The following is a 14,945-nucleotide window of genomic DNA, read 5'->3' on the forward strand; positions in this document are numbered from 1 at the left end:
CTAACCTGAGGGCTCATCTGTTGTCATACTTTTTGCCTTTCCATATGGTGGATAGTGTTCTCTTTGCAAGAATACTGGAGTTGTTAGCCATTTCCTCCTTCAAAGGACCACGTTTGTCATAACTCTTCAATATGACCCATCCATCTTGGGTGGCCCAACATGGCGTGGCTCATAGCTTCCTGAGTTACACAAGCCCCATTCTTCATGACAAGGCAAGAATACTATAGAGAGCTGCCATTTCCTTCTCCAGGCATCTTCCCTATCCAAGGATTAAACCCGCTTCTCTTGTGTCTCTTACATTGGTAGGCAAGTCGTTTGCCATTGTGCCACCTGGGAAGCCCAAACTATACTATAAAGTAATTGTAATCAGAAATAAAAATTTGGGGCTTCTCTGGTGTCTCAGATGGTAAAGAATTTACCTGCAATGTAGGCAACTCTGGTGTGATACCTGGGTTGGAAAGATCTCCTAGAGAAGGGAATGCAACTTTAACCACATCTAGAAGTAAACAACAACAAACAAAACACGGAAAACATTAAAAAATGCAAATAAAGAATAAACTTTTGTGATCTTCTATTCCAACCCCCAACCTGAGTATTGACTTACTGCCCCCAAGTATGATCACATCTGGAACATGTACATAACTGCACACTCTACTCAGCTGCTGGCATGCTTGGTCTTCTGTTAAAAAGTACAGACATTTTCAAATTCCCTAGACATAAATGAAGAGTTCAGTGGTGTAGCATTTTTCTCATGGGAGATGAGCCTTTTATTTTACCATATTCTTTGCTACAACAATATTTTAGTAGTCAATAAAAATAATTGAGTTTTATGAGTATCAAAGTTTTGGCAACACAAGTATTTGTCATGTTTTTCCTCCATTATGAAACAATTCAAATGGAATTTTGGAAACAAAATATTTGCTATTGAAGCTGATGTAAGAAACATATCTATTACATATATATATACATATATAGCTACAAAATAAATTACTCAAAAATACATTTGTTAAATGATGCGGTAAAGAAATATATGAAAACAATGACTTCTTAAGATTTAGGTGTATGACTTTAATTATGACTACAAGATTTAGAACATATTAAAAACATTTAAGTGTATGCAAAGTTAATAAATTTAGAACATATTTTATAAACTTTTAAAGATCTCTCCAAAACAGCTTTAATAAATATAATATGTGACAGTTTATATTGCATGTTTATTTTGGACAGACTTTGGTTAAGTATGGTGCTTTTACTTGTTTAAATAAAATGTTAACATGAAAAAAAGAAAATAACATAGAATATGGGAAGTAGTCCTAGTTTATTAAACTTGTGGCTTTAAAACAAATAAGCACAGATATTGTGGCACTAAAAAGTTTGAGTAGGAATGTTTATAGAATTATCCAATACTTGTTATCATGTACACTAAGAGGAAGATTTTGAGAATCTTATTTTCCTTAATGTGGTATCCCATTAATATTTTTATGCATCAAAACAATACAAGCACATTCACAATTTAAATCTGGATTTATGAAATAATAAGCTCACAGAAATAATTTTACATGAATTAAACAAAAAGAATGTATCTTGCCCTGTATCCCCATCAAAATTGCATTTGTTGAATCAATTAGTAGTTAATTCTAAAAGGACAAAATTATATATATAAACCTCATGTGAGAAAGCATAAACTAATGAACGATAAAATGAAAAATGAATTAATAAGTGAATAGATGAGTTTTAACACAGAACCATCAAGAGTCACTTTGGAAGGCATTTCTAGAATCATAAAGTGAGGAACTTTATGATTTCATGAAGTAACCATTTTAAATCAAAAGTAACCATTTAAAATCCCTAGAAATTGTCCAAAGGGCATATAACAAATGGAGAAAGTTTTATTCAAGAAGCTCTACTTAAAATCCATCAGAACAATGAGGAAGGGTCTGTGGCATCTGAGCTACAACCCACTCCCTTCCTTCCCCTCCAAGCTCAGGAAGATAGAAGTTCCACCTGAGTGGGTGCACTACCTCCAGCCCTGGTCAAGCATTACAGCATCTTCCCTAGCAGGTAAGGCCACCAGTGCTCCTTATCCCCACCTCCAGCTCTGTGATGCAGAATCTCTCCTCCAGGAAAAGGCTGTTTATTGGTCAAAGGCTCCCTTCCCCCATCCATCTCCCAGTTGTAGGGTTAAAACTCTGCTTCTGTTGTGCAGGCCAAGACTGTGGGACCCCAAACATCCTTATCTCAGCTGCCTCATGGGGTAGAGGTTCCACATGAGGAAAAGTACATCAAGCCTATCAGGAATTAGTGACCTCATCCAGTGCCACACTCATGGAGCAGGAATATCTGCCAGAGAGAAGCAGGCTGCTGTCCCTAACCCTAGCTCCAGGACAGTGACATGGAGTTCTGACTAGGAGAAGAGGCAGGTCATACACAGGAAGAAGGAGCTCTGTATTTTTCTCTAAGAGAATGGATTTTATCTGGAATAGAGGTTGGGAACATTCAAGCAGAGCAGCACAGTCAAAAGCAATGCAGATTTTGGTGCTGAGCTATAAGGAGGAGGCCGGTAGCTCTATGACAACAACAAGGGAAACAAAAGGCAAGCAAGAAGCTGAGCAGAAAGAACCATGGAGACACAAAGGAGCCTGGAAATGGAACATGTTTTAAAGACTGGCTCCAATTTGAGCAGAATAGTTAAAATCTTAACTCGGAGACCAAGAAAAGAGAATGAAGGTTAAAGACAGCCTGGTTAAAAACACCAGCATCTCTGATGGGAAGGCAAGACTGATGCGTACATGGTAAAGTTTTGCCCATGAGTAGAAACATCAGAGGCTGCACACTGCAGGGGACATAGGCTTCACTGAAATAATATAGCCAACTCAAGAAACGAATAAAGAAGCAAGCAAGCAAGCAAGCCCTGGGAGTGAGGACAGGGATCAGTATCCAGATATGCTACAATATACTATCTAAAATGGCCAATATTCAACTATAAATTATGAGGCATCCAAAGAAACAGAAATAGGACTAACCTTCTTCAGAGAAGGCCCAGATGTTGAACATACCTGACAAAGACATTTACATGTTTGGGAACGCATGTACACCCATGGTGGATTCAAGTCAATGTATGGCAAAACCAACACAGTATTGCAAAGTAAAATAAAGTAAAAATTAAAAATTAAAAAAAAAAAACTGTTGCAAATATGTTCAAAGAGCTAAAGTGACCATGCTCAAAGAACAAAAGAAGTTAGGAAAACAGCATCTCATCTAATAGAGAAGATAACGATATATAACTTATTAAAGAAATAAAATGATTCAAAATGAAAAAAAAATCACTAGAGAGAATCAATATTAAGTTTTAAACTGGCAGAATAAAGAATTTATGAATATAAAGATAAATAGTGACAATGAGACCTGGTAAAAATGAGGATGAAAATGAAGAAAAATGAACAAAACCTTGAAAAAATGTGGAAGACTATCAGCCACATGAATATATGTGTAATAGGAGCTGCCATAATGAGGACAGAGAGAAAGAGATCCCCTCCAAACACAAAGCATTAAAAGCTGAACCTCCCCAGATTTGATGGAAAACATCAATCCGTACATCTAAGAAGCTCAATGAACCCACAGCTAGGAACAATGCAAAGAGATCCATTATCCAGATACATACACATCACAATAAACACTGAAAACAAAAGGAAGAGAGAAATTCTTGAAAATAACAAGAGAAAATACACTCATCTTACACATACACACACACACACACACACACACACACACACACACACACACACACGGGCTTTTAGTAAGATTAACAGTTGACTTCTCATTGGAGACAGTGGCGGTCAGAGGCAGTGGGATGGTATATTTGAAGTGCTAAAAGAAGGAAAAAGAAACTGTTAACCAAGAATTCTACATTCAGCAAACTATTTTTCAAAAATGAAGATGAAATATATTCCTGGGTAAACAAAATCTGACAAATTCATTGCTAGGAAACTCACTTTTAAGAAATACTAAAAGAAAGTCTTTAGGGTAGAGAGAAACATGAATTCACATAAAAGAACTCTGGTAAAGATAATTATAGGGGTAATTATAAAAGTATAATTTCATATTTCTTCTTTGTTATCTTGAATTATTTAAAAATAGTATAAAACAGTATTAATATATTAGCATTGTTAAGCCTATAACATAAAGAAATCAGATAGATTTTGCAATAACAGAACAAAGGAGATGGATGGAAGCAACTATGAATTGGAGTTGGGAAATGACACCAGATGGTATCTTGAATCCCCAGGAAGAAATGAAGAGAACCAAAAATAGAAAATAAGAACATTACATAATAGATCCTATAAATATATACTTGCTCTCATTTCCTCTCTTGGCTTTATTAAAAGGCAAAACCATATAAAGTGTTAGTTACAACAATGTATTATTAGATTTGTAAAATATATACACATAAAATATATAAAAATAATAGCACAAAAAAGGGAAAAAGGTGAATAGAGCTATGTAGAATTAACATTTATGGGATCTCCTGGGCACTCCAGTGGTTAAGACCTTGCCTTTCAATGCAAAAGGTGTGGGTTTGATCCCTGCTGGGTTAACTAAGATTTCACATGCCTGGAGGCTAGAAAATAAAAAACCATAAAACAGAAGAAATATTGTAACAAATTTAATAAATACTTTAAAAAAGGTCCACAGCAAAAAAAAATCTTGAAAAACATATCTTTCACTTGAATTAAGATAATGTAAAGCTAAAGTAGATTCTGTCAAGATGGATGTGTAGATATATGCAGCAAACCATCACATTTAATACCTTTGATTTACACATTGCATACCAATTATATTCCAATAAAACTAGAAAAAAGTTGCAAACTGGAAAATCTAGAGTCACTAAGAAAATACATCATAAATATAGTTTAAAATCACTGAAATATTTAAAGCATGCCTAGCGTATGCCCATTCAATGGAAAAGAAAGTAGTAAAGGAGAAACAGAGGAATCAGAAAACATAAAAAACAAAATGTAAACCGGAGAGAAAATATGGTCATATCAGTAATAATGTTAAATATGAATGCATTAAAATCTAGTCAAAAGGCAGAGATTGTTAGAGTAAACTAAAAAAAAACCCCAAACCTAAGTACATGTTGTTTGTATGAGACACACTTTAGATTCAAAGATAAATGTATGATTAAATTTTAACAAATACAAGTGGATATACCATGCAAACAGCAAAGATAACCGAGCTGGAGTAACTGTACTAATACCAGATAAAATAGGCTTTGTTTGCAGCTTAAAATGTATTCCCCACTAGCAGCAGCAATGACAGGGAGTCTGTTTACTACTGAAATTGGCTGGAGGCAGACCACAGGGAGGTATGGAAAGGTGGGTGGTGGATGACAATAAGTCTGGTTGTTAGTTAGTCTCTGTGGGTCTGTTTGCATACCGCTGCAAGCTCACATCACTCAAAAAAGTATCTTGCACACGCTGAAAAAAGAATGATTTTTCAATACAGTATTGTAAAGTAAAATAAATAAATAAATAAAAGAAAAGTTTCCTCTGACAACAGGAATAAAATAAATAAATAAATAAAATAAAATCTGGGCTTAAACATCTGTGTTAATTTTGGGTCTGTGGCTGAGTGGAAAAACAAAAGCTGCTAGTTCTCACTGCGTGTTTAAAAACCAGTCTTTTCAATTGGTAATAAAGTCTAACTTTGTGTGCATCCTAGGGATAGATGGTCTAAGCAGACAGATGTTAGATTCCAAGTTATCCTAAACGCAACGGAGCTCCTGTTCTGATTGGTTTATGTAGATTAATAAGTAGTTGTGTAATTGTAACATAAGAGACATAAAGAATCACTAAAGAAAGAAACCAAACGCCTAATACTTTGAATATGGAAGCTTAAAAAAAATTCATTCTCAAGAAATTGCTAACTTAGAAATATTTTTATTTTGTAAGATACAAAGCGAATTCTTGGAAATATCAAATTAGTTTGATAATTTTGGTCTAAAAACAGCTTTGTGAAAAGTGCAACGGGATATAACATCACTTCACATGCAACATGATGGCCAGAGTGAAAATAAAGCCAGCTAGTAACAAGTGTTGATGAGAATGTGGGGAATTGGAACCGATAAACACAGCTGTGCAGCTGCTTGGGAAAACGATCCGTTATTCAAACTGTTAAATATAGGGCTATCATGAAATCCAGTAATTCCACTCCTAGGTAAATGAGAAACAAATCTGACAGCTTAGGCTCACAGAATACCAGAGAGTTTGCCATGGGTTAGTCTGCCTTTGTGCAAGTTCTGACTTCCACAGCCCCTTTCCTGAAACTAAAGGGTTTTCTCTGCATTCTAAGATGCATCTGTATTGAACATTTGTTGTGAAATTGTGATTTCTGGAAAGAGATTGTTTAAACACTTTAAAAATGGTTTGTGGAGTGGGGGCAAAACCAGGATTATAAACTTCCTAATTATTAAATATTAGCAAGAATTTCCAAGATAGTAAGGCTAAATTCAAGAGATTAAAACTTTGAAGAATAGTATAGCAAATTCTTAAAACAGATTTGGAATAAAAACTTTCTGAATTATCTAATAAAATTTTTACAACTTGATGTTTTACCCCTCTCGCTGGGACAAGCAGGTTTCCCTTGCGACTCAGTGGTAAAGAATCCACATGCCAATTCCGAAGGTTCCCTGAGTTGGGAAGATCCCCTGGAGAAGGAAATGGGAACCCACTCCAGTGTTCTTGCCTGGGAACTCCATGTATAGAGAGGAGCCTGGCAGGTTATAGTCCATGAGGTCACAAAGAGTCAGACTCAACTTAGCGACTAAACAACAACTGGGACAAGCACAATATATTAAGAGGCACCTTAAATCTAATCAATTAAATTGCTTAGTGAATGTCCTCCTCTCAATGTACCCTGACATTTCCTTACTGATATGTTTACGTGTATTTATAAACTTCTCCACTTAGGCCCATACTATCTTTCTGGGCAGAATCTCTAAGAGAACACTCTTACAGAGAAAACCATCACAAAAGCATGTAGTACAAAAAAGTGAATAGAGAGAGAAAGAGGGAACATAAAAGTGGGTCCAGGAACACTCTTAAGTCACTTTTTTTCAAGAGTGAATGTGGAAAATTGTGACTAGACTCATCATATCATGGACTAAATATGGATAATTCTGAGGGTTCTTTTCATAAGAATAAATAATGTAATCATGCCAATAATTTTTAAAAATGGATATACTTCTACTGAATTGCTTTTCTTTATCTAACCCTAGTGAGAGCAAATACAAAACAAGTTTGGCATTTAAAACAGAGTGTATAAGAGCAGTTTTTTATGATGTCAAGGGTCAATTATTCCACAGATAACACCTTAGGATGAGACCAATTCCAAACTCAGTTGGTGCTATCCCATTCCACCCAACCCTTACATTTTATGAATTGTTTTCTATAAAAACATACTTACTTTATCAGCATATCATTTAGCATAACTATATAAATAAACACCAATGAAAACATATGAGGAGCCAGTTTAAAAAATCACGACTTTGTAAACACTGCCCCTCATTAATTATTATCTTGAAAGGAAAAGAGGTTTTATTTGTTTATACATCACATATAAAATGTAGATATGTTTAGCTTTCACATTTAAATAAAATAGCAAAGAAAATGGTCATGTTCTGTTTTCTGAATATTGCTTACATTTATTACAAAATACTCAACTTATAATACATGACACTTCTTTTGTATGAAAATAAAGATTAAATAGAAAAGTAGCATGGTAGTTAATTTTTAGTTGTTTTATTTGATAGTCAATCAGCCTCACCAAAAAGGAAATACTGATGAAAATTTACAGAAAACCCTAAAGGAATTGAACTTAGAGGACTCAGTTCAGTAGAGTTAGTAAAAGCAAATTGTTAATGTACCAAAGGAGTTATCTAAATTCAATACTCCGCCATCAAACAGAGGATAAAACAAAGACAAAAACAATTTAAACAGGTTGTGGGGAAATCTTCAGAACCCCTATGTATTCAGACTTTGGAGAGGCCTTTTGATGAAGTAAAAACTGCCATTTTATCTCTGAAAGTGTGCACTTTAAAATAACATAAATAAATATTATAAAAATAATATAAATAATATAAAATAATCTCATTATAAACTATTATGGGTCAATTGCAAAGTGGCCATATATGATAAGCCATTTTTTTTAAGCTAGTATACAATCTCCCGTTACTAGAGCTGATTTAGACTAACAGTAAAATTTTAAAATAAAACACTGCCAGGCTGTAAAAAAAATAGGATCATGAATATTTTTCACTGGACTCAATAAAGATGTATTTATATCTTAGCTCACCTTAGGTCTTCATATCATATATAGTAGTATTTTAGTCACATTACTCATCAATTTAACAACCTATGTAGACTTCACTATCATTGCATTGGTTAAGATGGAGATTGACTTTAGAAAGGTTTTATCCATCCTATTACTCTTTGCTTTCCTCTTATACCAACAGCCTCCTCCTCCCACTACACACACGTTTGCAAATTATAATTTCTCCATTAAAAATAAAAGATGCCAGAGGAATAGAGAAAAAAACCAGTAAGCACTTTGCTTAATACTCAGCTGTTTAACATAAAGACAAAATCTGGTTTCAGTTTCCTTGGACTAGAAAGCAATTCATTGAACAAACTCAATCAGCTACGAAAGATTTTAATGAAATTATGACCAACTACTGAAACATAAATGGTAGGTTTAAGATATATACATTCTAATCAGAGTGAAGAAAATAATTTAAAGCTATTGTATTTTATAGGTCTTTTAATCTTGTTATTAGCCTGAGAACCACAAAATCCACCTGAATTCTTCTTACAGAGTCAGTAATCATAACAAGCACATACAGTACAATCAACCTGGCCAGCTCAACTGGAGTGGCTAAAGTTTTATCACCAGTTCTGCATGACACCAGCATTATTTATGTACTTAACTTTTATTTTTTAAAGGATTTAAAAATTATCTACACTTCAAATTCAGACTTGTCCAAAGTAATAATATTCATGAAACCAAAAGTGTGATAATATAATTACATTTTTTCTAACGTGATACACTACTGGTGTCCTCCACTTTTCAAAAGTTCACTTCTTTCCACTTTACTTTCATGAAAGATCTGTACTTGTACCTGTTTTGACTAAATGAAGGAAATCCAAAAAGGATTTTCACTTTTACAAAAAAAAGGTGAGATGCGAAAACAGCTTTCTGTGTTTGTTTTAGAGTGAGCTGCAGTAGAGGCAGTGCTCAGCCACAGCAGAGAGAGTGGGACCACCAGGCTCCTTTCCCATACCCGCCAGCATCTCCGCATCTGGCCACCGTACTCTGACCTGTGTCTCTGGGCATCTGTGCTTTATCTCATTTATTTTGTGCATCTGTTAGCAAGATGTGTCCAGAGGTAATTGTTTCTTCCTTTTATATGCCATTTGGACTTGCAAAAGTTTTCATAGAAACACTCTACTTTCAGATAGCATGGGAAACCTGTATTGCATTAAAATAACAACCCCTAAAATGACCTCACATACCACCCATGTTACAAGCAAATACACTGAAAATAATTAAACTGCATAATTTTCAACCTAATTTCTTTTTCATAGAAAAAAAAACTGATAACATACACTAGCAACAAACTTAAAAACACAAATTAATGTTCAACTTAAAGTTACATTGACTACCTATGCACTATAGTATGTAATCTAAAATTTAAAACAGTTGAACAGGGTCAGCTGAGTTGATATATTGAACCTGAAATGGTCATTGCCTCAGTCTCATACTGGAAAATTAATGAGTTTGGGGGAATTGTAATTTACACCAAATTGCAGTGTATAGTATGTATACAAAGGACAGGCTGATTGACGATTTCACTTATCTCCTGTCTTACTGAGTACAGCCTCTGTGGTTTCCCAGGTTGATAGAAATTAAAGGTGACCTTTTCCTCCCTGAGGGAGTGATTTCAGTGAATGAGGGAAAAGAAAAGAGCAAAACTGTGGTTCAATATGACAACTCTACTACTTGTGTTCTAGAGAAATATCATTTTATTCTGAGCTCTTGATCTTAATTTGCTCCTTCCTCTCTACTAAATTAATGCATTCCATTTCTTCTACCAGAAAGTTTCAAATCATCTGTCTATGCATCTAAAGAGTGCTGAGAAAGGTAGAGCTCATTAGGCATTATTGTTCCTAAAGGCAAATAGATCATCCTCAGAACTCAGGGAGCTAAGAGAACAAATGAGTTTCATAATGATTTAATTATATTAAAATATCACCATTTCCATGACTATTACCCAGTCTTTGCCTATTAATGTAAAACTCTGTAATGCTCCTAGATGTTCATTTTATTTTTCCACGAGAACTGGGAATGAGCTCTTCCTAGCATTTAATTTCTTTTTGAAAGTGAAACATTCTCTTAATAAAATTCACAACATTGTAATAACAAGTGATAGAAAAGAAATCATGGATTCTAACCACTTTGTCCTCCTTTGGGAAAGCATCCAAGGAAGCAGAGTGAAGGGAGAGAGAAAAGAAGAGAAAAATAAAAATAAGGCACATATTAATAATCAGATTTTAAGAAAACAATCATATGGTACTTTAAAGTATAAAAATACAGGTACTTTGAAAAGTAAATGTTTGTTCTTACCAACAAATAGTCACTATTCAATCTTTCATCCTAAATGCACATATGCTCATCCTGCTATATGGTAGGTAAAAAAGTTGGACACTACAATTTCAGAACTTTTTTAGAACTTGGATTATTAAATCTACATTTAAAACATTCTTTAGAAAGAAAAAAATTGCTACCATATTCAGCTTACCTATTATTGAAAAGATTATATTAAAATGCATAAACTTTGAATGAATAATTGTATCAAATTGCCCTTAAAACATTTATAGTTATGAATTGGAAAAATGTAAGAAAGGGAAGTATTTGTAATAAATAAAAAGAAAATAGAAATATACTATTTTAGCCATAAATTATCTCACAAGGTTGGTTTATTTGTAATATCCATTTCAACATTTACAATGTCATAGGAAAAACCAACTGTACACAATTTTTGTCATTTGCCCAAGATTAAAAATTGTAAGTTGTGCTTTCTTTTATTTTTTTTAATTTTAAATTTTCCAAAGATTGAATGGGTATAGTAAAGACAGATGAACTTCATTAGGCCTGGGTGTCTGTTTGAAAGCATAAGTACCCCTTAGCTCAATCTCCTTTAAACACATCTTCTGTTTAAAACATGAGTTGGACTCTGTTACTGGCTTGCTTCAAACCTATAATGTGAATTTAAAAGCATCCAACTCTATGCACACTCGGTCAGAATTAACACTTAACCCCTTTGCACTGTTCAAGGCCAACACTTTTCAGGGTGCTGCACGAATTGTTAAATATTTTGAATATCATCACAGCTTTTATTTGTGAGATTTTATTCCAAAATAGTGTTTTCAAGAACTAAAGTAGGGAAACTTAACAAATAGACCCTGTGCACTTTTTATGTGCCAAACAAGATCTCAATCCAAGGTTGCTCTAGAAAGTCTATAAGGTAGTATATGAAGATTAACTAAAACACACAAGTTTTAAGAGGGGAAAAATTCTTACGTGGTCAAAAGAATGGAACCTAAAGAAAAATCAAATGTGCATAGATTGCTGCTGCTGCTGCTAAGTCGCTTCAGTCGTGTCCAACTCTGTGCGACCCCATAGACGGCAGCTCACCAGGCACCCTCGTCCCTGGGGTTCTCCAGGCAAGAACACTGGAGTGGGTTGCCATTTCCTTCTCCAACGCATGAAAGTGAAAAGTTAAAGTGAAGTTGTTCAGTCATCCGACTCGTAGCCCACCAGGCTCCTCCGTCCATGGGATTTTCCAGGAAAGAGTACTGGAGTGGGGTGCCACTGCCTTCTCTGGTGCATAGATTAGAACTGTTTTAATTATCATAACAACCATATATAGTAATTGTTACCATGCAATTTCATATATAAAGAAGTTGTTTTCAGAGAAGTTAAAGCTACAAAGATAATAGTAGGCTCATCTTAAGTATAATAATGCATCTATTTTACTGAATGTCTTAATTCCCCTGAGAGAAATTTTAGGATACCCTACTTACAACTCAAATATACTACTAAAATACAATATTGAGTGTTAACTTCACTTTAATTCTAACTGTGATTTTTCCAAATTAGGGAGACATAAGTGCAAGACTCCATGAAATTAAAATTTAAAAAACCAAACAGTATTTTGACACACTGTTTAAATATCCAAATAATTTTCATGAGATAAACTTAGTACTAAATTTCTTAGACTTGATAGTAAATGAAGTGATTCTCACAAAGGCTAATTATCACTTCATAAATGATTATATTGGATTAAATTAATGCCACACAAACTCTATTGATTTTATCTACATTCAATCTGAAACACGTTGCAGAAACTAAAGGTAGGTTGTTACGTTTTGTTGCTTTGTGCAAGAACTGGCCACAACAACTTTCAAGAGTTTCATAATTCCTGGCACTAAATATAAATTTCCGACCTTCTTCAGAAAACAAATCTGTTCCCATAAGTAACCTGTCGGTTTTGAGTGGCAATCATTCGTTGAGGTGCATACATACAAAGAGCATCTTTTATGAATTTTTTGCATCACTCATCCCCTGCGCTGGCTAGGCGCGGGTGGGGCGTCATCCACCTGCGCTCAGGGATGCTGGATGCTCGCGGCCACGGGTACTCACGTTGTTGGACCGCAGAGACACGCGGCCCCCACAGCGCGCGCAGAACTTGGTGCGGCAGTAGGAGCACAGGTGGCCACAGCCATCCGCGAACTTGGTCTTGTGGCAAATCCCGCAGGTTGGAGCATCGTCCTTGTGCTCTCCCTGGTAGCGCCGCGCTTCCTCCCCTATTTTCCTCACTTGTTCTTTATAGCTTTCAAATTGTTGATGCAATCTCCTAGACAGAAGAGAAAATGGGCACAAAGTAGATGAAAGAGCTGGGAAAAAAAAACCAAAAAACACTTTTTCCTAGCAGAGGAGACATCTAGTTACTTGAACTAAAGCAAAACATATAAAGCCACTTTCCTCAATAACAGGCTTTCCCAGTGGCTCAGCTGGTAAAGAATCGTCCTGCAATGCGGGAGACATGGGTTCGCTCCCGGGGTTGGGAAAATCCCCTGGAGAAGGGAAAGGCTACCCACTCCAGAATTCTGGGCTGGACTGTATGGTCCCTGGGGTTACAAAGAGTTGGACACAACTGAGCGACTTTTACTTTTCATTTCCCCTCTAACCATACTATCAGAGGTAAGAAAAGTATTAGCTTGTATTTATCCCTTCAAGTGTTGCCTACTATTAATAGCATTGAACCCATATGTAAGTTGACTCTAAATAATCACTGTTTTCCCCAGCAGTGGAATTCCTGTATCCACTCATTGCCTCTGCTTCTTTGACAGGCAGTTTTCAAAGTATTTTACTGGGACTCAACACTTAACAAGTATGTGTGTGTACAACTGAGGCAAATTTATACAATGTTCTTAGACCAACTCTACAGAATTTGCTTTGACATTTTGTCTTACTCTCTTTGAAGTCTAATAGTGATTTGTTTTGTTCTTGTTTAGTTGCTAAGTTGTGTCTGACTCTTTTGTGACCTATGGACTTTGGCCCACCAGCTCCTCTGTCCTTGAGATTTCCCAGGCAATAATAGTGTAGTGGATTGCCTTTTCCTTCTTTAGGGGATTTTCACCACCCAGGAATCAAACCTGTGTCTCTGCATTCTTACCAGTGAGCCACCTGGGAAGTCCCAAATACTGATAACTATTTGTAAGAAGTTTGTCACAGTAAATTGAATTCATGAAGTATAATGCATGCTTGGGAGTTGACTATTTTGAACTACATGGCTAAGCAAGCTGTCTTCACTTACATTCCTGGAGACTTTTGTTTGGCATCAAACATTTCACACAGTACATAGAGTATAACATTTATCTATTTATCTGCTGCTGCTGCTAAGTCACTTCAATCGTATCTGACTCTGTGCGACCTCATAGATGGCAGTCCATCAGGCTCCCCCGTCCCTGGGATTCTCCAGGCAAGACCACTGGAGTGGATTGCCATTTCCTTCTCTAATGCATGAAAGTGAAGAGTGAAAGTGAAGTCGCTCAGTCGTGTCCGACTCTTAGCAACCCCATGGACTGCAGCCTACCAGGCTCCTCTGTCCATGGGATTTTCCAGGCAAGAGTACTGGAGTGGGGTGCCATTACCTTCTCCAGTCTATCTATCTATCTATCTATAAATTTTGTATGAATATATATTTAATATATAATTACTAGTATATCATATATATGTTTAATATATATGGGCTTCCCTGGTGGCTCAGAGGTTAAAGCGTCTGCCTCCAATGTGGGAGACCCGGGTTTGATCCCTGGGTTGGGAAGATCCCCTGGAGAAGGAAATGGTAATCCACTCCAGTATTCTTGCCTGGAGAATCTCATGGATGGAGCCTGGTAGGCTATACCCCACGGGGCCGCAAAGAGTCGGACACGACTGAGTGACTTCACTTTCACTTTAATATATATTAATATATAATAGTTGAGCTTGCTTAGATCTGCTACATCACCTTACAAGTTCTGAACCATACCTTGAAAATATTCAGATTTTTACATGCCCCAGTTTTACTGGCTCTCTCCCATCTTTTATGTATGAGGATCCCTATTCCTCTTTATTGATAACTACTGAAAGTGGGACAACTAAATTTGTTGAGGCCAAGCATTTCCCCAAGAAGAAGAATGTTCACCCTTAATGTGACTGAGGCTCCATAGCCTTCCCATCATTCCAAACTCCTCTCTCTCAGACTACTACAAACAAACAGAGCAGGGTGACATCCTGTAAATCCCCAGAGGAAGGTGCCTTTGTTTAGTAAATGAGAACTGAGA

General features: G+C 35.8%; 1 protein-coding gene across 1 annotated transcript in view; it reads right to left on the reverse strand.

Moving 5' to 3' along the window:
- Nucleotides 1–14,945, reverse strand: part of RIMS1 (regulating synaptic membrane exocytosis 1) — a 594,395-nt gene that overhangs the window by 331,282 nt on the left and 248,168 nt on the right. Inside the window, exons 3-4 of the mRNA XM_052651478.1 lie at nucleotides 12,760–12,973; nucleotides 10,509–10,520 (exon numbers count right to left, since the gene is read on the reverse strand). Of these exons, the coding sequence (XP_052507438.1) occupies nucleotides 10,509–10,520; nucleotides 12,760–12,973 (226 nt within the window). The remainder of the gene's footprint in view (nucleotides 1–10,508; nucleotides 10,521–12,759; nucleotides 12,974–14,945) is intronic.

The sequence above is a fragment of the Budorcas taxicolor genome, chromosome 14, assembly GCF_023091745.1.
Source record: "Budorcas taxicolor isolate Tak-1 chromosome 14, Takin1.1, whole genome shotgun sequence".
NCBI classification, from domain to species: domain Eukaryota; kingdom Metazoa; phylum Chordata; class Mammalia; order Artiodactyla; family Bovidae; genus Budorcas; species Budorcas taxicolor.